This window comes from Apostichopus japonicus, chromosome 5 (genome assembly GCF_037975245.1).
Source record: "Apostichopus japonicus isolate 1M-3 chromosome 5, ASM3797524v1, whole genome shotgun sequence".
Classification (NCBI taxonomy): domain Eukaryota; kingdom Metazoa; phylum Echinodermata; class Holothuroidea; order Aspidochirotida; family Stichopodidae; genus Apostichopus; species Apostichopus japonicus.
Window position 1 is genome coordinate 3,271,731 of NC_092565.1, and position 27,358 is coordinate 3,299,088.

General features: G+C 37.3%; 2 protein-coding genes across 2 annotated transcripts in view; both read right to left on the bottom strand.

Annotated features, from left to right (window-relative positions):
* The window catches only part of LOC139967320 (isocitrate dehydrogenase [NAD] subunit beta, mitochondrial-like), a 119,882-nt gene extending 92,865 nt beyond the window's left edge, over positions 1-27,017 (bottom strand). Inside the window, exon 1 of the mRNA XM_071970985.1 lies at positions 27,014-27,017. The gene's annotated coding sequence lies outside the window, so the exon portion shown is untranslated. The remainder of the gene's footprint in view (positions 1-27,013) is intronic.
* The window catches only part of LOC139967319 (transcription termination factor 2-like), a 69,136-nt gene continuing 42,309 nt past the window's right edge, over positions 532-27,358 (bottom strand). Inside the window, exons 12-21 of the mRNA XM_071970984.1 lie at positions 25,701-25,966; positions 23,979-24,181; positions 23,150-23,214; positions 21,339-21,397; positions 20,221-20,309; positions 19,367-19,619; positions 15,073-15,207; positions 5,485-5,789; positions 5,206-5,364; positions 532-4,249 (exon numbers count right to left, since the gene is read on the bottom strand). Coding sequence (XP_071827085.1) covers positions 4,186-4,249; positions 5,206-5,364; positions 5,485-5,789; positions 15,073-15,207; positions 19,367-19,619; positions 20,221-20,309; positions 21,339-21,397; positions 23,150-23,214; positions 23,979-24,181; positions 25,701-25,966 — 1,598 coding nt within the window. The 3' untranslated portion in view covers positions 532-4,185. The remainder of the gene's footprint in view (positions 4,250-5,205; positions 5,365-5,484; positions 5,790-15,072; positions 15,208-19,366; positions 19,620-20,220; positions 20,310-21,338; positions 21,398-23,149; positions 23,215-23,978; positions 24,182-25,700; positions 25,967-27,358) is intronic.

Here is a 27,358-nt window from a genome sequence, read left to right on the forward strand (position 1 = left end):
AAATACACCATTTGTATATGAAACTCCTTTCTTTGCCAAGTTTCCAGACAAAATAGCACAGGTGATATTTCCTTCACAGCCCATTTGTAGTCATATTGGCAATACGTTTTTCAGTGAAGAATGGTTATGTATACGTAGGACTTAGGTTATGAAAGATCTGTCATGAAAATGAATACCAAAAATGATGACTCCTAAAGTAACCAAATGATGGGTTTGATAATTCCCAGTATCAAACCGAGTTGTTAGCTTATCAGCTCTAGGCGTTACTTAGTTGTGTGTGATCACATAGTGAATACTGCCACCCACGATCTTCTTTGCTTGAAAATCAACAGGAATTGTGCATGCCTCCTAGCATTAAATTCACTGTTTAAAGTCCCATTTAGAAAGAAATGGATTATGTTTTGATAAGAGAGGTAATAACTGGAAAAAGTAGTGAGGTATTACAGATGTTCAATTGTATTGAATTTTTAGATATTTAAAACATTCCAGCCTTTGATTTCGATCATGAAAATGTATTCTTTGTGAAACATAAGGTGAAGTAACCTTAACAGGGAAGTTGGCCAAATTTCAGCAATGAGAAAAGAGCAAAAGTAGCCGATAAATTACATGCATCGATAGTCCAGGTGAAAAGTTATGTTTGGTTGATGACAGGAATGTTCCGTTCCTCTGTATCATTTGGAGATCTGAAGTTGACATGTTTTGTTTCAAAAGTGAACCTGAAGCAAGCAGGTGTGATGTCATAGATGCACACTGATCGCAAATTCCTTTTCCTTTCCAAATGTACATCCAATTTCCTTCTTCTTTAAAATTACGATGCATTAACCTATGAACACACTACATGGTCATTTTGTGGTATCGTCAACTTCACCTTTATGGCAAAGTTGGTATCCCGTCCAATCCATGGTAAAAAATAATACTGAAGAACTGCAACTATGACATCATACTGTACCTCTTTACTTCAAGTTCACTTATGGCACAACCTGTGACAATTTCAACTTTCAATTTCTCAACAATGGCTCAACTCTACCTCAAAATAAAATATGTACCTTGTGGAGTCAAATGGAGGGTTAAAACTAAATTTTCAGTGAAGAACCTGGAAGCAGTACTGCATGACAACCCCCTTTAAGGAGTTAAGCCTTGTTGGAGCTAAGGGTCCTTATACAAGTACCATATTTCTTTAGGGAATATTTGAACTTTGAATTATTACATTATAATGTAATAGTACACTTTGCAAGTTGTAAGCATTCTTTTATAACAGAGTTTGAGCAATATTAGAGTTAATAAATATGAAACAACTATCAGATGCTGTGGTGTTACTTTCAGAATTTGCTCAAGTCTTTTAATGCAGTGCACGAAAGGAACTTCCATCTCTTTTTAAATTATATGCACATATTTAATTTTTCAATCTGTATTGTCTTGAACATTACTACTAATGACCCTACAACATTATTCACATAACATACACATAATTCAAGACCAAAGCTTCCTAATGTAGCCGGCCAAAAACGCAGTGGCCTGGCGTAAATATATTTATAAGTTTGGGAGATTACAAGTGGCACCTTCAAATGAGGGTAGAGCCAGTTTACTCTGAGATCGTGGGGACAACTTAAAAAGGCAGAATGCTCACACAAAAACAAACAAAGGTAAAGTGGTGTGTTAACGATGCACATGGACATTGTATTAATATCGATGGGGTTACTTAAACTTAAGGTGAATTTATATAAATGGGTGTAACTTACATATCTCGGAAGTCTTCCTTCTTATAACGACTCGACTGAACTTAATGGAAAAATAATACTTATCAGTCCCACCGAAAATAATAACAAAATGGCGGCGCGGGTCGACCGAATGCAATTTGAGAACGAAATTGTCTCCTTGGGGAACTTCTAGGGCGGTTCACTTAGTTGGGGACATCTCTGGATTGGGTGGTTCCCTGGATAGCTCGCGACTCGGGGAAATAACCTCTTTGGGCATCTCAGCTCGGGGCATCTCTAGGAGGGACTGTTCATCACTCAGGTGGGTCATCGCAGGGGTTCACTTCCGGATCCAAACAAGGACGTAGAATTAAAATGGGGATTTATAGTTCCATCACAACAGAAAATGAGCACAACAAATAATAGAGTTACCAGATATTATCACATGATGAAATATAGTTCTGCCTCCATTGGTACAGCTTCGGGTCCTAAACTTTTATTAAATATGAAATTTCCTTGTAAAACAGTTCCAGGTGTTTACTAAAATAGAATATCCATTTGTAGAACAAGCTCCAGGTATTCACTAAACTTCTATAAAAACTCGATGGGTAAATATCTTCAAGTGTCCATTTAACTTCTAATTAATTTAATACTGGTCCTCTACTCTATTACTGGTGAAGTTAGTCTAAGAAAATCATTATGATCTCATGCCCAACCATTTCAAACTTAATCCTTCCCCTCTTTTCCTCTAACTATTACAAACTCGGCGTCAGTGTCTTTTCTTAATTTTCCCCCTACCATGCTACTGTCCCTATTCACTCCATCCCATAATAATAAGAATACATCTCATAATAATAAGAATACATCCCATAATAATAAGAATACATCCCATAATAATAAGAATACATCCCATAATAATAAGAATACATCCCATAATAATAAGAATACATCCCGTAATAATAAGAATACATCCCGTAATAATAAGAATACAAGGCAACTCACACATGACCACCTTAAACCAATTAAACACAAAGGTTGGACCATTGAATATTCATGATATTGCCTTTGTCTCAACTTTCCCCTCTAATTCTAGACCAGCTTGCCCTCCACTTCCTGGTATCAGAGGTCCAGTGACCAACCAGCTGTCAATTAACACTTAATAAATAATGTACCAGACACATTACTTAACTTAAGGTGTCCTTGGGTACATTTAAATTAATCATCTATCACCAAAACATTCATAACCAACCAAAACAAAGTTATAAAATTGTCTATTTAACCATGGAGGTAAAAAGATTTAACCCACAGTTCTGAAAAGGGATAGACTCTTGGAGCCATTCATATATTCCTAGAAAATAGGACCATGACACAAAACAATTACTTAGCTTAAGAAAAAGACAGGTCGCACAGGGCCACCCGACCACTAACTGTTGCCATGTAGTAGTTAGCAATAAAAGTGAAAATTAAGGGAACTCCTAAATCTACCAAGTAAAGGTTATTCATTGTCAAATGAATGAAAACAAAAATAAGAAAATGAAAGAAAGTGATTAAATGGATAAAAATAAAAGTAGGAAAATAAAAGAAAATGATAACTATACATAACATTAACCAGGTTATGCTCTGGTTACACTAAGAAAAGAAGAAGAAAACTTATCAAATACTAATATGAAATAATGAGTAACTATTTAGCACCACACACTCCTTCTCCCAGGAAAGAAAATGGAAAAGGATATCTTAGCCAACCCAAACTGTGGCTATGTTGTCTGACGGAAACAAACTTCATGATTGTAATAATGTTTAGTTTTGGTAGACTTCTGGTTCATATTTATACACTATCGTACTATTTTTTATCGATTAAGCAAATATTTTCTTGCACTTAAATATCTATAGTTTTGGTCTGCCATAATACAGCTTAAAAAAATCAGTAGGAAATCATAAAAATAGAGGGAACACTTCCATGTCAATTAACTATCAGTAATTATAAGTCACAGACATACAGAAGGCCCTCTTCACAATATCAAAGGAATCAGCACTAGTGTGAATATCCATAGTAGGGGATGTTTGCTGGAATGGGGGGGGGGGGAGGAGGGGGTCAGTACAGCCATCATGGGGTGGAGGTGGGTGTGGGAGGAGGAATGAGGACATGCTTTGACCAAACTTATTTCTTACTATCATATTAGGCAAAGAACAATCTACTGAAGGTGCAGTTTCTGGGTTTGGATGTGAGATGAGATGAGATGAGGGGGGGGACATTGTTTAATGTTTCGAGTTTGACTACCGTTATTAGAAATATGACATTGAAAGTATTGAAAAACCAAGGATAAGGTAACTTGTAAAGGACTATCCATGGTGTCTGTGGTTATCACATTGGAGTGAACTTGCTAAAACTATGACAGTTCCACATGGCTTATTTACAAACTGTTGTTGTGAGTCTTGCTGCGAGATCTTGTTTTTTTCCTGCCATCAGTCCAAGTTCAGAATCACTTCATCCTCAGTCCTCAACCATCAGCTTCATGTCATCTATGGTCAGTTTATCTCCTCTCATCTCCTTAGAACTGTGACAAGAAAAGACATTCAAAGGAGATATTTGCAAAGTCAAATGGGAAAGGGAAGGGCGGACAATTACCCAAAATTAACACTGCATCTTCCAAAGTGGAGACAACTACTGGTCGAAACGATAAAGTTTTGATGAATTATATCTGAAAGATTTGGAAAGCGGCTCAACAGGACACCTAGATATATCATCACCTCCCTGGAATTATTAATGGAATACACTAGAAAAGGCGACAGGCATACTTTATATGAGAACATAAAAGTTTGAACATGTACACATGTTCAGCTGTTTTCAGTCAATACCAGATTTACCCAGATATGACTGAATGAAACTTATCCAGACATCACCATGCCTACCCAGACATGACTGCACCATGCTTACCCATACATCACCATGCCTACCCAGACATGACTGCACCATATGCTTACCCATACAACACCATGCCTGTAGATGCAGACATGACTGCACCAACTTTACCCAGACATGACTGCGCCATGCTAACCCAGGTATCGCCATGCCTACACTGATATAACTGCACCACATTTATTCAGACATGACTGCACTCTGCTCAGTGCTCACCCAGACCTGACTGCACAATGTGTACCCAGATATCACCATGCTACCATAACATGACTGCCCCTATATTTACCCAGACATAGCTGCACAAAAAAAAACCCAGACATGACTGCAACATGCCCACCCAGATATCACCATGACATGACTGCACCACATTTACCGAGACATGATTGCATCAAACTTACAAAGACATCACTATGACTACCCAGACATGACTGCACCACATTGACTGAGATAAGACTGCCCCATATTAACTCAGACATGACTGCACCATGCTCACACAGACATCACCATCTTTACAGAGGCATGACTGCACCATGTTAACTCAGATAAACTACACAAAGCTTTAACCACCAAATAAGATAACAGAATGGTACTTACCCAGACAAGACATCCTTGGCCAATTTTCTTTTCTTCTCTTGTATCTTCACTATCTTCTCCTCTATGGTTTTTTGACAGACAAATTTATGAATTTTGACATCCTTGGTTTTACAAACATGATGGATTCGTTTACAGACTTGATCCTCCAAAGTAGGGTTCCTACATGGAAGGATATGTGTTCATAAGTTAAACCAATATTGTGAGCAGGGGAAAAATGGAATTTTTGTTGCTCTTTGATAACCATATCAAAATATCAAAATGCCTGACCTATGACCTCACCAATGCATATCCATCATGAAGATATGGTTTCCACCAATCAGATTTAGATCGACTACCTCGGCTTTAAGGGACAGCAACATGACTTGAGTCTTCTGATTGGTGTTGAAATCCTCGACAGCTTCACTCCTCTCCTTCTGAGAGACTGTTCCACTTATTTTGAGGGTTTCTATATTTGCTTCTTGCAAGTGAAATTCCATAACCTCCAGCATCTGAGTCCACTGTGATACTACTACACACTTTGAACGTCCTCCCTCGGTGGAGTCCTCCCCATGCATCTCCCGAATAGCGTCCAAAACCACCTTGACCTGTCCGACGATGCGAGGAAAAAAAAGAGAGCAACAGTTATTAGTAATAGCATTAGTCATAATCTATCACTGAAACCAATCATGCATATCATGTCTATACTATTGAATTAACACTGATCAGTTTTCAATGCCATCCAAAGTCATTTCTTTTGATGAAAATCTGTGGACAAAACACTGAGTGATTTACAAAAGCTTACAATACTGAAGAGGGAAGCAAACTGTAAGCAGGAAGTATCTCACACCTTTGTCATTTCTATTCAGAAAGATATAAATAGATATATGCATAGGAGGTGGGGGGAGGCTGCAGCCCCCCCAAGCACATATTTTTGTGAAATTCGGGCACTTTTGGGACACTTTTTTGGGCACCTAATGAAAGAAAAATAAATTGCAATGTGTTTTTCAATGGTTAAACTTATCATTATTATTGTAACGACTTCCCGCAAAATTCAAACCGATATGGAATGGTAATAACATAGAAATTTGATTGTATGTAATTTGCATGTGATGCAATAACCGATGCGTGCCTATAAGATGTGTAGATTAAGAAGTTGAATGCGCGCCCAGCGTATGAAAATTTTGGTTATATTTTTCGGGCAAGTGGTTACAGACCCCCAAATTAAACTGGGCTTCTATGCCTACAGTACTGATTTCGCTTAACTCCCGTTCGTTTTTTAATTCGTTGAAAGAAAAATAACCCGAAATTCTTCGTTTTTCATCGAAATTCCCCGATTTTTATCGATTGGTTATCTCAGTCATTTCCTTCGTGGAATTTTCAACAATACGTTGAAATTCTTTTTAAACGAAATAGAAGGTCAATTTGTGGTTACGCGAAACGTCGGAAAACGCGTAACTTCGTTTATTAATATCAGTTAGACTTTGGTTCAGTCGTTTGAAAGAGGGAATATTTACAAAAGCATTCTCGTGCTTACATGAGTAGTAACACTCAAAGAAACGTGTAGTTAACCTGGCGGGGGACGTTTTCTGACTGTGAACCCAAAACTCTGTGACATAAGTCTTAACTTGGCCTGGCAATTTTACAGGCTGCAGTACAATCTATGTACCACGAGGCACCCTTCCAAATAAGTTGAAGTTCTGTTTAACCATTTAAATAACAATGAATGGACATATAAACTTGGTTTACTTGCAGATTACGAAAAATAGTTATTTTTAAGAGATGTAAATTTGGTTTTTTATAAGAGTTGAAGTATGAAACTTTGTTTTCGAGCGAAAACATGTTACTTGAAGCAAAATAAAGATGCCCCGCCCATTCTGCGAGGACGCTTCCATTTTTCAAAAAGGCATTTTCTCTTTTTACTTTTTCTGTTTTGTTTACAATTTAAAAATATGTGAAGAACTGAGTAAGGTACTGCAAACTATCTATAAAAAACAGAAAAACGATGTTTTAAGCATGAATCATGTGTTCAATATAACTTAAGTAGTAGGCCAATAGTCATAAGCTCATGATAGTGTTGTCAATTCGTTTTCTCAGTTTCTATTTGTACGGAAGCGCAGAAGGGACATTGCATTGACGCGTTACCAACTTGACAAAACGACAAATTTCTGCAAATTGACAAGTTGCACACTTACTACCATCTCGACAAAACGACAAAATTCAGAAAATTGACGTTTTGACGAGATAACGGATCTCGTCAATGCAGCAATTTTCTGCAAATTGACGAGTTGCACACTTACTACCATCTCGACAAGATGACAAAATTCAGAAAAATTGACGTTTTGACGAGATAACGGATCTCGTCAATGCAACAATTTTCTGCAAATTGACGAGTTGCACACTTACTACCATCTCGACAAGTTGACAAAATTCAGAAAATTGACGTTTTGACGAGATAACGGATCTCGTCAATGCAACAATTTTCTGCAAATTGACGAGTTGCACACTTACTACCATCTCGACAAAACGACAAAATTCAGAAAATTGACGTTTTGACGAGATAACGGATCTCGTCAATGCAGCAATTTTCTGCAAATTGACGAGTTGCACAGTGACTACCATCTCGACAAGTTGACAAAATTCAGAAAATTGACGTTTTGACGAGATAACGGATCTCGTCAATGCATCAATTTTCTGCTAATTGACGAGTTGCACACTTACTACCATCTCGACAAATTGACAAAATTCAGAAAATTGTCGTTTTGACGATATAACGGATCATGCAGCAATTTTCTGCAAATTGACGAGTTGCACAGTGACTACCATCTCGACAAGTTCAGAAAATTGACGTTTTGACGAGATAACGGATCTCGTCAATGCAGCAATTTTCTGCAAATTGACGAGTTTCACACTTACTACCATCTCGACAAAACGACAAAATTCAGAAAATTGACGTTTTGACGAGTTAACCGATCTCTTCAATGCAGCAATTTTCTGCAAATTGACGAGTTGCACACTTACTACCATCTCGACAAGTAACAAAATTCAGAAAAATTGACGTTTTGACGAGATAACGGATCTCGTCAATGCATCAATTTTCTGCAAATTGACGAGTTGCACACTTACTACCATCTCGACAAGTTGACAAAATTCAGAAAATTGACGTTTTGACGAGATAACGGATCTCGTCAATGCAGCAATTTTCTGCAAATTGACGAGTTGCACAGTTACTACTATCTCAACAAGATGACAAAATTCAGAAAATTGTCGTTTTGACGAGATTACGGATCTCGTCAGTGCATCAATTTTCTGAATTTTGTCATCTTGTCGAGATGGTATACGTAGTAAGTGTGCAACTCGTCAATTCGCAGAGTTGGTGAGTTGGCCTTCTGGTGACATCAAGTATTCTACGACATCATATCTTCCACGACATCAGATATTCCACAACATCAGAAATAGTTCAACACGATAAATGGTATTATGAATGTCCGATCCCAACAAAGTATTATCCTTCAATTTATAAGCAATGGTGTCGCAGGGTATCCTTCAGTAAAATAATGTCAATATCCTCTGTAGTAAAATAATGTCCTTTATAAGAAATGGTGTCCCGGAATATACTTTATTGTAAAATAATATCCTTTATAATAAAATAGTGTCCCAGACTGTCACTTGAATATCACAACTTCAATAAAATGATAAGGAGTACAGGAACTTGAACTATGTAAATTAAGGTTTAAAACAAACTACCCAGCCATTAAAACTATCTTTCTCTTCTTTTGCAACTGCCTTGCTCAGATACTTATAGCCAACTGCCTAACTCCTTATACCCCTCACAAAACTCTTGTTAAAACTTTGTTACTAAAATATACACACACAGACCCCATTTCCTGTGAGAGCTAATTTCCAGGAAGAACAAGATAGTTGCCTAGCAACCTAGAAGAGGTAGAAGTGTAGAGGTTTTAATCCACAAGACAACATACAAATATACTGTACAAATGTATAGCCCCTCTTTTCAGTGAGCACTGCACAATGCACCTAATAAACAAGTAAAACTATGGTACAAAACAAAACTTTATGTAAGAGCTGACCATCTTACAAAAGGAAATAAGTATTCGAATAGGCATTCAATGAAATAGGTGTTCGAATACTTATTGGAATAGCTATATTTAGCATTCTCTAAGCATTCGAAGGAAAGAAGTATTTGAATACCTATTGGAATAGTTATTTTAAGTATTCAACTAGTTATTCTAAAGTCTGAATGCTTAAATTTTTGAAATACCAACTATATAGCTATTCGAATACTTAGCAAATACTTGCTTATTACGATCGATCAAGACTAGGTTTTATTATCCTAGCCAAATCATTTTTCAAACACCTAGAAAAGAACTTACTCTATCTACAATCAAACTTTTGTAACATTTGTAATATTCCTCTTCAACTTCTGGTAGAGTCTGAAAACGGCTGTAGTTAAACTAAGGATTCAAAAAATCTTGGTCACTTTTCATAGATCTGAACTTCTAATATTCGATGATATGAATCCTGAGATGAGTTAGCTTTACCCAAATAGAGCCACGACACTAAATGTGTGTGTGTGTGGAGGGGCGTCCCCCCCCCCCCCCCCCCACAGGATTGATGCATTTTACATCGACAATGGACATCCTTTATTTTGAGATTCCATGTCTTGATATGGTCATCAAACTGTTTAGGTGAAATAGAAAGATAAAAAAGTCTGGTAAGTTATTTTGAAATATCCTGAAATATCTTTTGTGAGTTTGACACCGACATTTACATTTTTCGACAAATCTGCAAATTGCGCATGGAAAATTAGGAAAGATTGACTGGGCTTTCAGCCAAGTAACATACTGAATGACCGAACTATGTCAAACTGACATCAAAGATTGCGTCTGACACATTATTAGGGTGATAGACTGATTCTCAGCAATAGTATTGTCTCCTTTTTTGAAAATTTGGGTTTTTAGCGGTTTTAAGAGCATCGGGGTACGTCCCAGAAGTGAAAACCCTGCCTATGCGCTATGTCACATCCAGATTTTCAGCAACTACAGCCTACTGCCTGTCGGCGGTCAAAGGGTCGTTCATGAGTGGTCATCATGGAGATTCGAGACCATTCAGACCAATTGTGATATATTTTTCGCATATGTAATTTTTTTGACACCCAAAATCCCAGTGGGGCAACTGGGGGCAACAAACATTCATGGTGGGGCTGTCGCCCCACACGCCCCCCCCTTGGCTACGCCACTGTCAGACGGCCTAAATCATATTTTTCAGTTTTGACAGTGTTTGCTACAATTTAATTGTTATGATGAGGTACTTTTTTTCCACAGGAATAAGCTCTATTTGGTATTAAAATAAATTTTGAGCAGATTTAAAGGTTTGTTTATAAACAAGGCAACGGACACCAGTCCCGTGTTGTAAACATTGTACCATGTCAAGGGTCACTAATGATATATATGTATAAAAAAAATAGAGAAAACATTCTCTATTACACTGCCACAGTTTTTTGTCAAGTAGCTCTAAATGGTTGTAGTTTACACCGTGGAGTTTGTTCTGTTTTATACAAAACAAAGCCTGTGTCTGTTGACAAAGGTTTTTGTAGGCTGTTAGGAATGATATGGATTCAAGTTCAAGTATGTGTTTGAAAATAGAATGCATATTATCACTTTAAGCCTGAGTTTTCTGGTTTCTTTGTGTATTGTTGATAGGTATCACAACACGGTTCTGATAACCCCCATCAGGTGTATTGATTGCTTTGCGTGTCGACTTAACTGGAAGCTAATTATTTAGTCATGGTTTTGCGCAACTTTAGTTCGGCATGAGGGGTATATTTAGTACCGTATGAACTCTTTCCTTTCCATCTCTGGCCCTGAACTGAACACAGGAAAAACCATACGTTGCTCTTTGTTTAATTATACAAAGTTTAGGCAAAATTTTAGTTCCCAAGAAAGAAAATCAGTATATCCACCGTCATTGCGATAAAGTGACTCATTACTTTACGCATTAATTTGGTTGATTTTGCTACCTTTATCGATGGCAAAAAGGGCAAGGGGAGGGAAAATACAAGCTGAACAAGAAAAAGAGAATGATGATTTATTTGTTCAACATATAGTAATACAAGGTGAACAAGACAATATAACTGCAAATAAGTAAAATATGTGAAAGGAAGTAAACTAAGAAACCCTTGTGGGTTTAATCGAATAGAGTACTTCCATCAAAGAAAATGGAAAACCTTAACACCTCAAAAAGAACCCACCCCCCCAAAAAAACAAACAGATAACCTTAACAAATAAGACAAATAACACTACCCCCCAACCACCACCACCTATCCCACCCCTAAAAAACGGATAAAATCAATAAAGGCTTTCATAGTAATTTTTCAGATGTCGCCTGAACGAAGCCACGGAAGTATAAGATTTCAAGTTAATGGGAAGATTGTTCCACAAAGAAATAGATCGATAACGGAGGCTTTGCATGCTCTTTGAATTACGACAAAAAGAAGCACGTAAATGACCAGCTTGTCTAGTATTACAATTGTGAATAGAGTGAACAATTGTATAAAAGGTAGCAAAACAACTTGGAAGCAGATTATTCATAGCACGATAAGTAAACGTCAGAACATTTAAAGAAATGAGATCAGTGAACTTGAGCACGTTTAAGGAGGAGAATAAATGACTTGTATTATCACGTGGAGCTGAAGATGTCACGTGCCTCACAGCCCGTTTTTGGAGAATGACAAGCTTATGTAGTAAAGTGAAATTTTGTTGTATGCACCCTTTTGAGTAATTACATGTATTACGTAATAGTTAAGTTTTTAGCGTTAGTTGTTTGCACGTGTATTGCCAGTTCTGTATACGTTGTCGTATGGCAAGCAGCGTCCCTGCAGAGCTCCGGGGGTTCGCCTCGTTACCCTTCCATATTTTCATCATTTTATTTAATCTTGGGTCGTCAATAGCCCAGATTTAACAATATCTGTACTGTCTGGAGGTCAGGAAGGAGATGTCCCCCTTTTTAGAGGCAGGATGCCTCAGGCTTTGGATGGTTCGGCTTCTGGCTCGAAGCCACTGGTTTTCCAAGATGGCGGATCATACCAATATATAGCGAGCTGGCTGGCGAGAGATGGATACTCGATGTACGCGATCTCCTTTACCACGAGCGTCTTCTTCTCCTTACCGCGAGCGTAGAGTCCTCTTCTTCTTTTTTATCGCGAGCGAGCTGACCCCAGTATAGTAAGAGATTAAGTATACATATTGTTTATATGCTGTACGTACCCTTATTATTTAATCGAATTGTAGTTTTAACTTAGTGTTGCCCCTCTGGCTAGGTTGTACTTCACTGTGTAAAGTACATATGTTAGGTTGTATTATTGGGACCTTGGTCCTACGGGTTTATAGCGTGTCTTGTGTATCGTGAAGCACGTGGGTGTTATTGTGTACTTTTATACTGTACTATTACAGGACCGGTTGGGTTGGATTTTAGTTTACAGTTAAGTGTATTTTATTGTAACTGTATTTTAGTATTGTACAGCTCACAGTGTAAAGAGCGTATACGTATTTGTATTTTGTATTTTGAACATTATTGTTACTGTTGTTACTATAGCGTTGTCCTAGAGCTTGCCCTTTAATCTTAGCCTTTTTGGAGTCTCTTGAGAGTTTGTGGGTTCAGGAGGTGAAAATTCCTGCTGTCTAGGAACAGTTTAGGTGAAAAGGCCTATAATGTGTTGCAGCTGGCATGTGTTGCCCTGACCATTACTAAGGTGCCAAAAGTCCTCGCCTGTTGGCAAACATATTGTATTATTTCATATGCAGATTATTTCATAATGTTCATTTTACATTGTTCTTTATACACTTCATACATTTTATACAGTATTGTACGAGTGCTATGTCGTATTGCGGGTATTGATTCTTTAATTGTATTTGTGTATTAATATGTCATAGATTGAGCACAGGTTCCGTGCATACTTCACAGATTGAGTATAGGTTTTCCCCCAAATTAGGACAGTTTTAATTCAGCCATTAAAGTTTATTAAGCCATTTGTTCATATTTATATTATCATTTACCATTTTGTAGAGTTTTGCAATAAATCGTCAGCCGTTGTTTCAACGCAAGAACACTCTTGCATCCTCATTTATCACTTATGAGTTCGAAGCGTAGGACCCTAAATCTGGTAATGTCCCCCGCCATCCGCGGTTCGCTTCAATTATTAAGGGTAGTATTGAAGATACCAGACCAAACTGAAGAGCAGTACGATAGATGAGGAAATATAATACTATAGTAAATAGATCTCAGAATTTTCCTTGGAAAAGTATATTTTAAATTAGATAATATACCTACACCTCTAGAAACTTGTTTACAAACATGATTAATATGGACTTTCCAAGAGAGCTGAGAATCGATATACACACCAAGATATTTAATATTATCGACTCTTTTAAGGCAAATACCATGCATATATAAATCAGCATTTAATGTTCTAGAGGAGTTTCCAAATACCATATAATTTGTTTTATCAATATTCAAAGACAGTTTGTTAGCAGAAAACCAATCATAAAACGCATTTAATTCATTACATATGGTTACTTTAAGAGTTTCTACATTGCTGTCAGAGAAATAAATATTATTATCATCAGCAAAAAGGACAATCAAGCAATTTGTAGAGACGTTGCAAATATCATTTACGTAAATTATAAAAAGAAGTGGACCTAATATAGACCCTTGAGGAACTCCGCACTTAACTGAACGATTATCAGGATTGATTCCAGAAAAAGAAACGTACTGTTGCCTGTTAAACAAATAACTTAAAATGAGAGAAAGAGCTAGACCTCTTACACCGTAATGTGATAATTTCCTCAGAAGAATTCCATGATCGATGATATCGAATGCTTTGGAAAGGTCTAATAAAACACCAATACAATTATTGGTGTTTTTTTAAAAATGTAAATACTAAGGCCAAAAGCCGACGCTCATATAGAGACATGCTAGAAATATAAGGGAGAACATTCTTGGTACCTAATCGCCATGAATTGAACACGTAGAAAGAACCTTCAACGAAACAGAACTTATACTAAGACCAAAAAGCAGATATATATGGAGACCGAGTGAAGACGAGGCTGATTGAAACTATATGCAGTAGATACGGAATAGACTTAAAACTTAAGAGAATATATGAAGATGCTTCTAACTGTTATTAATTTTGTTGTTGTTTATAATTATATTGCACATTGAAAACTCATATATACTCTCTCTGTCCTTCTTTATGTTGACTGCACTCGACAAAGAATCTATGACAATAGGATATATTGTAATGAACAATTCCAATGAAACTTCAGAGATATCGCTTACTGACAAATATAAGGAAATGCTAGAAATAAGGAAATATTAACAACCCTGCAAAAGTTACCAAGATTATATTAATATCCTTGCATGTGTCATTTGAACTTTTTTCTTTACTATTTTTACTTATTACATTGCAAAACTTCCTGCTATTCTTGGAAAATGAACTAAAATCGGATTTCGATATCACTTCAGACATATTCATGACACAAAGAAAGTGTATGACTTCAACATGAAGAACATTTTTCTTTCTTTTTGTGATTCACAAGAAACAGTTCATGAAATATACAAAACTATATTATATAATGTTAGTACATTAATTGATTTACGGTGAAATAATTTATCCAGATTGCGATACAGGTGCAAAGCTGTACAGCAGTTTTTTGTAAACAGGAAACCATAATATTCTGTAGAGGCAAAAATTCAGAACCTCCACAAACTGCTTCACAAGATTCGGGTACTCGATACCAAGCTTCTTTGAGTCCACCAAGCATCATAAGTATTATTTTCCCTACATTTCTGCATATAAATGGTATTTAATTTTACCTTTGAGCTAGTTTTCTCTTTTTTCCAATTTCCTGCCTCCAACAAGCCAAACAGATTCTCATCAGACAGTCCAAGCACCTTCGTCTGTCCAGTCAGCTCTATACCGTCTTCCTCGAGTTCCTCGTTCTCCGGTATCTGCAAAAAACAGAGAAACAAAGCTATTTATCCAAGGTTTCAGGGTTAGAATCCCATCTTTCCGATGACATGGTAGTTTTTTCGAAGTTACTCACTGATGGGGATTCTACCATGGCGAACAATATTAGCGTCTCCCATTTTACTCTCTGCGAGTCTTGCACTATGAGAAATTCATGGGATAAAATCTCCTTTATGGTTTGGTCGGATTATTTTGTAAATTATACCGCAACAAAATTAACACTATGGTAACATGTCTATACAGAAACTTCTGCAAAGTTTGATTTCTTTAGTTTGCAAAACTTCTGTCATTCGTTGTACAAAATTGTCAAAGTCAATCGGTTATGTTCAGCCCCAAAAATAGTAAACGTTGCTCTGCTTCCAAACAGCCGTACCTTATTTATGTTTCCAGCAAAGATGGGGAAAGGAGTTTGTAAAAGTTGCAGTATGGCAGGTTTTGGTAAACTGCAGTACAATGATTTTTAAAGCAAATTGCAAACTAAATCTTGTTTAAAACATTTGCTTCAAAGATGAAAACGGAACTTTCAACTTCAAAATTGATACGAAGTGAGCAAAATTTGGTCAAAACAGTTCAAGTTTTGTTCAAATTGAGGCTGGCACTTTCTCCCTTTAGTAGTTTCAACTAGTGTTGCGCCGATATCACCAATATCGGTTTTGGCCGATATCCGATATTATCATCCCAATATCGGTCTGATACCGATACGATACCGATATTTTTTATCAGACAAAATAAAGGCAAAATCGTACTTTTAGTCATGCATACATTCACAAATAAATCTTCAAGTAAACAACAAAATATGGTGTTTTGTTTTCCTTTCGTTCTAAGTTGAAAAGAATTACTTTTTTCCTGAATTTGAAAAAGAGAATGGTAATTGAAATCCAATCGGAATCTTTTTCACTGCAGCGCTGCACACGATAATAAAATGGACACAGTAAATGTGAGCCTTAACATCGTAAAGACTTACAAGTAGCTACAGTGTTAACGTATGCTTGCAAAATTGCATCTTTGTTAGGTTACGAAGTGTCGATCACAATGTAAAAGTTAGAATTTATTGAGTTTATACTCAATGTACAACTTATTCACTTGACCGTATAGAGAAAAAGAAAACTGAAAATCAGTAGAGAAATGACCAATTGTGTACAGAAAGTAAGGTGGTACACCTTTCAAATATTACGAAAGATCGAGCAAAACACTTTCGAAAAATTCACGCAAAACTGGCATATCGTGCTAAATGCAACTAATGTCATGTAAACAAGGCTCTAGTACACCCATTTATGAATAAACCATAAGACCACATCTGGACTTAAGCGGGGGAAAAAGAAAGTATTTTGTAGAATTTTCAAAAATACGGAAAAAAATAATATCCTACCATAGTTAAGTGTACAGCAAATAGCCTAACCACCTCGGCTGTTACGGATTTCACGTAACTAAAAAGTTCCCTGGCAACGTGCCAAAAAATGTTAACAAACAGGTGTTACACAGGGGAAGAGCTCACAGTAGTTTGAGAAGGTACCTGGGAAAATTTGCAGCACATGTACCGTGGTAGTTGGGTATAGGGTTAAACACCGCAGTTGTAAAAATGTACGCATAGTGCACGCTATTCATTGTTAGGCAGTCTAGAAACATGGCTTTGCTGAACGTTGTTTGTTTCATAATATCGGAAGTTTTGTAAGTTGCACTTTTTAAAGATTGAAAGACAGATTAAATCTCTTTTCATTTTATAACATAACATAGCTACTCTAACTTGTCATTTTAAAATTTTCATCAGTTTCGTGACAGTTTAAATAAAAAGAGTTGTCAGTATTTTGCATCCTCAACTGCGAATTTTTTCATCGCCAGACACGCAAAAAAATGCCAAAATTTTTCGGGGGCTTTCGCCCCCCAGAATTTCTACGAGGGGTTCTACCCCATGACCCCACCAAGGCCCTAAGGCGGGCCCCTGGACACCACGCCTTTATGCTTGCACGCTACGCATGCTCGGCGCTTTCGCTGGGCGAACACCGGCGGGAAATCGGCAGTGTGTTCGCAGGAAATTGAACAAGGTTTTCCAACACTGCTGAACTGTGCAGTTATGCATCACGTTCAAGGTTTTCACGGAGGCCTTTGAGAAAATGAATGGTTAGTACAGTGTATATATGCTGCACTAATGCTGTGTGTAGGCCAAGGTTCACGAAGGTCATTGGTTATATTTGACGTGTTTTTAGAGGTTACGGAGGGTCAGGTTTCCATGGATATTAATCGAAAATGAATCTGAGTTTAACTGACGCTAAAGAAATGGATCGTCTTGGGCAGATTAACAAATCATTGCAAGGGTAAAGAAGTAGCCCAACATCGGTTTGCTGTTATCGGCAATTAGGCAAAATTTTACCGATATGCTGCCGATATTGCAAATATCGGCCGATACCGATATTGAAAACGATTATCGTAGCAACACTAGTTTCAACCTGTTCCCAATTTTGGCAATCTTCAGGAAGAAACCAGAGTAAAGGGGGGGATTGACATTCCATCTAGACTAGCTATGTGTGAATATTTAGTATAACAATAATAGTCTCATAGATGACAACACTCATAAAAAAAAGGCATCATTTTACTCTCAGCCCTCTAAACTTTAGCAGCTTCCTAAATATAAGGTTAAAGAGAGGGAAAATTATGAACTTGTTACATTTGTAGTGAATTTTGTGAAATAAAAACTTGAATGGATTCATACTGAGGAAACACAAGTTGATTTACCAATGGTTAGGCTATTGCATTGCTACAGTGATATGAGAGAAGGTACCGGAAGTTTGTGAATAACCTAAAAAGTGCCCATTTTCAGATAACAAGTACCCCTTGGTTTTGGGGGGAAAAGTACTCACATTCCCATGTTTTGTAATTAGAAAGTGCTTGTTGATATTTTAATGTACCATTTTTGGGGTTTAATTAGTGCCTTGCTATTGAAAACTTCAAACTGAAAAAAAATCCTGGTTTTTTTTGGGGTAGTAAAAAACATGCAAATACTGTTAATGGACCAGAATGCAAAGAGGATTCGTTGTGTCCCAATGTTTTGAGTTTACCTTGTGGTTTGCCCCGAACACAACGTGCCATATGTCCCCCCACCCCAAACTGCCTCCCTCTGTACACCAATGTAGTGGTGTGAAATTCTACCTGGCACTGTTTTGGTACATACCCCCATGACAGAGGTGTGAGTCATCGTTCCTGTCTCTGTTTCTCCGAGATCCAAACATGTGGTTTTAGTAGAATGCGCGGGATGTTAATTGAGTCGCAATTAAGCTGTTATTTACGTTAAAAGTTACCTCCTTTTCTGGCCAGTATCTATTTATATTCTTTTAGCATGTCCAACTTGACAGGGTTTTCTTGTTTCTGTTATTTTACCAGGATTTTTAAGGGTCTAACAGGTTTTTAAATCACTACGCTCGTAATTGGTCGCCGATTGCGTAGGGGTGAGTAGGCCTACAAAGCTTTTCTTTGTTGCTTCCATCACAGTGTTTAACATAAAAAGAACTGCCGAAAGTAGTGGTGGAAACCAAGTCAAGTATAAGAGTTTTGTGTTTCCGTTGTTAGGGTTTGGTGTAAGTTCTCCTCTACCTTGGGTATCTACCAACCATGATGCTTGCCATTTGCTGAAGTCCAGAACTTGTATCTATTTTTAGCCTGGTGAGTTATCATGTCAAGGGTCAAGTGTAAACATTGTGAATAAAGTTTCTTTTCTGTCCATACAGATCCATGCAGTTTTACTCTGTGCATGTTATCACTGATACTGATGTTTTCTGAGAGTTATATTACATGAACCAAAGGAAAATTTTTATGGTGATACTTACCAACTTAGAAGAGAGTTGAACTAGAAAGTGTGAAGCATTAATATTATCTGTTTGCATACTAATGAGGTCATATTTGCATATTCATATCATTTTAAGTTTTTAAGTGTTTTAAGTGTTGATTATGTTTGTTTTTATCGTATGATTTGTTCTGTATGTTGTTTTACAGAGGCTGTTTTATTGTAAGAATAGATTGAGTCAACCGCAGCTACTGGTGTCTTCTGTCATTCATTTGACTGTTCACCCCTTCTCTATAAGCCTTTCGTGTCCATTTCACCAACATTACTAAAATACAACATATCCCCAGAACCCCCACAAAACTGACCTCCTGCAACAGACTCAGGTGAGTGCAACACTGCTGTAATCGTAGGAGCCATGTCAACACCTGGGTGCCACTCATTTTACCGCTGGGGGCAGCTGCTGTTTCCTCTGCGCCTCCACCCACGCCACCTGCGTGGGTCTTTTCGACGGCAGTCGCCTGACCGTGAGTTGCGAATGCATTGGCTGACCGACCGCTTGATGATTCCAGTACGTCTCCTTTGTTATTCTGGGAATTTGTATATTCCTCTACTTTTTTTCTGAAGAAAAGAAAAGAATTTTATTTAATATTCAATTTGCTACTTGAGTTCACAAATGTTGTATTAGGGAACGATGCAACTAGGTAGCCCCTTTGAAGGTGTTTAAATTAAAAAAGAAAATATTGCACTGAAAATTTGAGGGACACAAACATATTCTGTATTGGACTTATCTGTTTACTTAATTAATAGGAACAGTCAGGTGAACACTACATAGATCTCGTATTAAATCAAATTAAAAGATTGAGGTATTTGGTCTAAATACGTAGGACACAAAGTTTTGGGGGCAGGGGCACAAAAGTTGGCAGACGTTCATCACCCTGGGGAGTAAGTTTGGTTTTTGGTAAGGGTGGTTTAACATATGTAACATGGTGTCATCATTTCCATCAGTTTAGATGTGTTAAAATTTCAATGTTGCCAGTGCATACAAATTTTAAAATGTGTGTGCATAACAAAATGTGAACCAATTTGGAAAAAGTTCTGAAACATGCTGAGTTATATTTCAGTTAAGATAACACAGATTTAGTAGAGATTATTACGTAGAGATTCTGTTTTTGTCATAATAAATAAACAAGCTAAAACAAGAAAAAGGAGGATGGATTACTTGAAAATATTAATGAGTTTCTCATAGATCTTCTGTTCTTGGCTAGAGAGCTTGATTTTGTGTGTGATGATATTCATTGGTGGATCAACCTGCATTATGGGAGAAAAAATACAGCATTGAATTAGTTCACATATCAGCTGTTATGTATATGGGGGTTTTAGGGGGAGGGGAGGGGTTGGGGGGTTAAGTAAAAACAGCTTGTGGAATACACAATCCCAGTGACTAACCTTTCAAGTAGAACAAGGGTTTGCTAAATTTGTCAATATTTTCAACACTGCTATTCCATTGCTAGGCATTCATTTACTTAACTACAAGATCAAAACCAATATTAAGCCTTACGAAAACATTCTTTTTTGTTTTGTCTTTATCAATTCATAATTATTTTTTTAAGACTAATAAATGAAAGGATACTGACACCCATAAACTGATTGCATGCTGCAGACAATTGTAAAACAATTGTGCAAACGAAGCAACATATTTAAAAATTTATCACTTGATCAAAGTCTCAATATTTGTACCAAGGTTTCTGTACAGAAAACATCACTCTGGGTTCAAAGAACAATTTATTAATACTCGTACCAGGGAATGAGTCGTCTAAGACACTCCCCTAGATTTTTTTCACCATGTGAATATTCATGAGTGAGTGTCTAAAATCTAATCCATTCATTACTCAGACACTTATCTTATATCAGTGTCTATTCTCATACAAAAGCAAAATTGGTGAATATCCAAAATTATCAACCTTATCATCAATTATTTGCAATGACCCTGACTATGGTCAAGCTATTAATTAAAAAAAAAAAATATTGCATTCTTTACCATCCAATAACATCAAGAAATTATCAAAATGAATTCAAAGGGCTCTTTTGATGTACAACTTCTTCAGAAGCAATAAAGATATCAATAGGCAACCATACAAATTTGGCTGCCTGATTTAAGTTGTTTACAGCATCAATTATCCTGGATGAATGATTTGTGATAGAACAGCTAAGAATGGGGTTTAAGAAATGAAAGAAGTCCACCTTGCCCTTAAAGATCATTTAATATGTAGTTGGTAGAGATGTAGACACAGAAAGATGATGAGGGGGCTATAACAATATTAGAAGAGAAATACTTACCAAGGGTCGCCGTCGAAGCAAGGCCTTCATTAGGGTTGCCAGCCACTTGTTTCCACTTCCTTAGAAGAAAAGAAGTAAAGAAAGAATGGAAAATATATTGCCAAACTTGCCCACAATAGTTTCTTTGTTGTAAACTGCACTGTTCGACCACAGAGGAATGTGCAGTTTCCATCCTCTATGTGTACAATTAGTTATCATGCTTTCTCCTGTATGCAACATGTACATTATACATACATACAACTAACCACAAAATTGCAAATCTTACATATTTTAAACCAAACATGGCCTGTTATTTATCAGATTTCAAAGCTACATTTTTTTATACTTCTGAATAGAAACAAAACTAATGCAAGAGTTGTAAATTCATCAAACTTCGCTAGAAATATACGGCAATGGTACAAACTTACTGACTACCTTTTCATAGCGAGTCTCGTCACGTGCCTCATAAGTCACGGTTCTACTATTGTTAAACAGACAGTAGCAGAGTAGTATACAAAATACCAACAGCTTCAATGTCATATGATTTACTCCTACTACAAGGCATGTGTCTAAGTCTGTAAAACAATATCTATCTTATTATAAGACAGGGTGAGGAGGGGGACGGGGGGGGGGAGATGATGGGAGAAGGAGGTAGGCAGCTTTTCTGCCACCTTTGGCCATTCACTGCAACCACAACATGTAATTATGTATTGTGCTAGGATAATGCCATAGTGTATTCCAAGCATTTTGTTCAAGTAGCAAGTATTCTCGGAAGGAATTTTGTAGTGGAGGTGTGTTGATTCTAAGGTTGACTTCTCATTTTGAAACTGTTCTAACTGTGAGAGGTTCGTTTCCAACTTTACCCAAACCCAATCCTTACACCTTATCCTTAGTCCAGATATCTACATGCAGAGCATGCTTTATTTTCATTTTACTGGCCTGGAGTGAGAAAAACAGTCCACCTGAATCGCTTGCTTCATGGCTCTGTTTCAACAGAAAACTAGTCATTCTTTCAGCAGAAAACTGAAGCAAGGTCATTTGCACACACACACACACATATAAGGTTGATATGTTCACAACAAACTGAATATTCAATGACAATTTGACATATTCATCGACTAGGTAATGTTTACATCCAGGGATAGACATAACCGATGACACAGATTAAAGTGGGTGCCCCTACCACTTGCCGGATTGGTCTTAAAAAGTTGACCACCGCAACAAGTGAAGTGCCCTTTTTTCAAACTTGCCCATACTGACAATGATTCCAATTATTAAACATTGACTTGATGGGACAGTTGAGAATGTACTGAAGGAAAAGTGTAAAAGCAAAGAATTTGTATCGTTTTGGTCTCCTGTCAATTTTGTACATGTTTTCTACCACTTTGGAAAGTTCTCCTCTGGTGACCTTTCCTATTTTGAAAATTGACTTGATGTTCTTTTGAGGGCATAAAAGCAGCTGCTGTGGTGCTTGGCCACTTCAAATGAAAATCTAGCTGAATTTCTATATTTGCTCATACTATCTCTTAATTCAAGCCCTTGTTATTAAAAACATATATAGAGAGCTGAGACCCACTCTTCAGCAACCAGTGGCTGTCACTCGAGGTTGCTCTCTTGTCTGTGCATATACTGGGCAGATGTGATCTACAATAACCTCTGGGGTATTTTATGATAGAGTCTGGATACCTTGGCAACCAGCTACCTTCCTCTCCCTTTGGAGGGTTTGTCTCCATTTTGATGCATGCATTACAGCTAAACAGCATACATGTGCCATTTTAAGGTATCTGAGTCTTATAATTAAAACAGAAAATCCTGTTGTATAAATCTCTTACCATCTGGTTTGCACACCAGTTTCTTCCACACCTTGAGCTCATCAAACGGAGAGCATTTCAGGAATCTGTAACAGCAACAAACACAAAAGATCATACATGTTGTTTTTGTATTTCAAATATAAATTCTCCACATATGCTGAAAATCTCAGATATATCTGCACCTATCATCGGCTTCCTGTAGGGAATGTCATAGACATGATATGTATATTAAAGTTACACCTCATTATGTGGCATAATTTGTTGATATCCTCTTGGAGGGGTAGAGGGGAGGGGATAGGAACTTTACTAAAACCTGGTTGTTATGATGCAAGTACAGTATACTGGCTTGCAGCTAATGGCAAACAAATCAACAACAACAAAATATCAAAAATGGTTTTGCATTTCAAGGTTGAAGAGTAGCTAGCGTTGGCTCAACAGGGAGCCGGTGAAGTTAACTCAAGGATGGGACCAATACTAGAATGCTCTAAGGTGAGTTCACCATAGGACACCTGTACTACCATAGGACACCTGTATTACCATTGGAGAGCTGTATACCACCAAATGCAAACTACACACCTGAAAGGGTTCTCCAAAATGAGTCTTGCCTGGTTGGCCACCCTCCAGAGGAAGAGCCAATATTCTGTATTATTGTGTATTATGGTTAAATTAATGTCTTTTTGGAGGGCCATTTTGGATGGGATAACTGAGGGTGGTCCTTGAATGGAAACAACCTCTGAGCACTTGAATTCAAAACCTTCAAGATGATTTGCTTAAGCAGGTTAAAAGCAACCCACTATATCCACTGGAGAAATTACCAAGGTTGGGGGGGGGGGAGGGGGGGCACACTTACCTGAGTAAGGAATACAAGTCCAGCAATTCGTTCTGTATTGGCGTTCCCGTGATGGCCCAACGAGACCTGGCCTGCAGTATACAGATCGTCATGGCTGATTTACTCTTGGGGTTCTTGATCTTGTGGGCCTCGTCTAAGATGATCCTTTCCCAAACTATCTGGAGCGGAATTGGTCGGTCAGATAACTTCAAAACTTTAACATCCTGAGGGATAAAAAACAAATTTCTTCTTCTAGTGTTTTTGTAACATATTTTTCGATAAAGTGTCGACAAAGGACTTGTCAAAAAGATACCTTATGACTACTGTACTAAACAACTCGCAGATTTTGAAGCATTTTGGGCTAATTCTACTAAAGAATTGATAACAACTAAATGGAATTTGCAGCTGATGAAGAAAAATTTCTAAGCAATTGCGTCAAGAACAAAACATATTTTCTGTCCAATTTTCTCTATTGTCCACAAAAAATTGTTATAAATGGAAACTAAAGACTTATCTGTTCTCAAAAACATTTTCTTGACTCTTAGCGCCACTGAAACATTAGGTTGACTTTGCAAGAAGCAACTTTTAGGACGATCTTTTGCTTCCAGCTAGTAGGTTGAACCAAGATTACAAAGTAGTTATCAATTCACAGATTGGTTAAAAGTAATTAATTTATATTGACGATGCTAATCAATGGGATCTCCATCCACGCCCTTAATCAACAGAGTGCAGTCACTTCTGGTTCCGTGAAACTTGACAAGCTGCAGCCTCTGAAATCACTGAGAGTTCCTTTTAGGAATATCTGACGAACACTTCTGGGCAAACTACCTACACAGTCCCTAATTTACAAATAGTGTGACATATTCGAACAAACATACCACCGATTGGTTGGCAACTTGACTTCAAAACTTATATTTCTTGAGTAAAGTGACTCATGATACAACTTGTCATGTTTCTTCCTACAGTGATTTAAGTCAGTGAGTCAACTCAAGTCAGGAAAAGTTAGTGGGTCTGTTACAACTCTGTCAAGGAGCTTGTAATAAACAATTCATTTTTGAAGGGTGGGTGGGGTGGATTGGGGGGGAATTATTGTTTTGCAATAAATTTTACACAAAATAAAAGCAAACCTAGAAAGTAGAGCAGTGATAAGAATTTCATAATACTATATCTTTATTTGCACAGTATATGTACATATTTTCTGAATCAGTAACAGTTGCAGTTATGTTTTGTCATTCCCAAGTTATTGCTTGGAACCCAAATTGTACTTTAGTAAATGACAAACTATCTATCATAAAAATTTCAATTAAAATTAATGAGGTTAACAGTAGGTGGTACTGCATCCTCCTTGTAAAAAATTTTCTGTTGCAGTTCCTGAAACTTTGAAACTTACTGTACTCCCCTCCCCTCTGCCCCCCCCCCCCCCCGGCATTAAAACAGATCCTAAAACTTCAACACTTTTAAAAGGAAACTAAAGACTTATCTGTTCTCAAAAACAATTTTCCCGACTCTTAGCGCCACTGAAACCTTACATTGACTTTGGATATTTGGCGCTATATTATTATTATTTTTTTGATTAATTGATGGGCTACAGTATGTAATGTCCCTCAATTTCAATTTCTTGGAAAAGCATTACCAAAAAAAAATTCATTCTTCTATGGATTTTTTTTTGGCTTTTATATTTGTCTGAGTGAGCAAGAGAAAATTCAAAAAGACCTAAGAGATTTAGATCAGAAGAATACTCACAGTCGCAGCTTCATCGCCTTTCTTATCTTTGATTAATCCCTTCAGTTCTTTGGAGATGGTCTTGTAGGTAGTTATGACCAGGTCACAATTGATCAGATCCTCGGCCCTCTTGGTTTTTCGCTTACGTCCGTGGTATTTATCGACTTTCAGTTTCCCTGTGTTGCACCATCTTTTTACTTCCATTTCCCAGTGTTTAATCAGTGACTTGGGGCAAACGATTAGAGTGGTGCAAGATGCTAACAAATCCTCGGACGCTGCTACAAGTGCTAGAGTAAAATACCCAATAGGAAACTTTAGGACTTTTTTTGGCACCTCCAGCTAGGAGTTGAGCCAAGTTTACAACATAGTTATCAATTCACAGATTGGTTTGAAGTAATTCATTTATATCGACGATGCTAATCAATGGGATCCCCATCCTCGCCCTTAATCAAAAGAGCGCACTGTCATTTCTAATTCTGTGAAACTTGACAAGCTGCAGTCTCTGAAATCACTAAGAATAATTCCTTTGAGGAATCTCTGATGAACGCTTCTGGGCAAAGGTAACCTGCAAGTTCCCTTTTTTGTAAATAGTGTGACATATTCGAACAAACATACCACCGATTGGTTGGCAACTAAACAAATGTCTGTTCACGAACCAATCAGATAGCTTCTTAGAGGTATTTTCAATCACGTCCACTCTATTGAGTTGAAGTTTGAGTGTCAGTAAAAGTGTACCTAGGTCTCTGATAAAAATTGGAATATTCTGGACCTGTGATTCTAAACATAATTATTTGAAGACAAGATCTTTCTAAACATATTTTTACAACTAGCACATAAATTGAGATATGTTTCAACACAACACAAAATCAACCAGAATGAAAACACTTCATGGTTCCTTGCTGCTGTTCATTAGTTCCATTCATAGGGAAATTTCTAACAAAGCCCTAATACAACAACAGTAATTTATGCTCACAAACTTTTGTTGCCAAAGTAATGGTAAGCCCTGATATCAATTGCAACACACATCAGTGTGTGAAGACTATCTACCATTATCATCATACCAAGTTTGACGAAATTCCGACTAGTAATAGTAGCCAAGTAATTGCAATTTGGAGTATTTCACGTTTGACCCCATGTTCTCATTAATATTCATGAAATGAGCACCAACATCAACAGGGATAATCTACTTACTATGGGCCACCCACTCACCAAGTATGGTAATGATTGGTCATTCCCTCGTTGAGTTATTGTGCATACAAACTTTTCATAACGAAATAATGCTAGCCCCCCCCCCCCTCCTTAAAAACATGCATGATATCAATTGCAACACACATCAGTGTGTGGAGACTATCTACCAATATCATCATACCAAGTTTGACGAAATTCCAATAAATAGTAGCTAAGTTATTGCAACTTGGGAGTTTTTCACGTTTGACCTGTGACCTCATTAATATTATTTAACTTTGAACTCGTATAACTTCGCACACGAAGGTCACATTGGGGTCAACCTATTGACATTTATGATCAGAAGGCACCTTTGACATCTGAAAATAGCATCGAAACTGTAAAAATCCCCAAAACACGAAACGGTCACCAGAGGTCAAATTGAGGTCAAGGGTCACCCAGATGCGGGTTGACAAATGGATTACATTGAAGCAACTCCCAACCTTAACGGACAG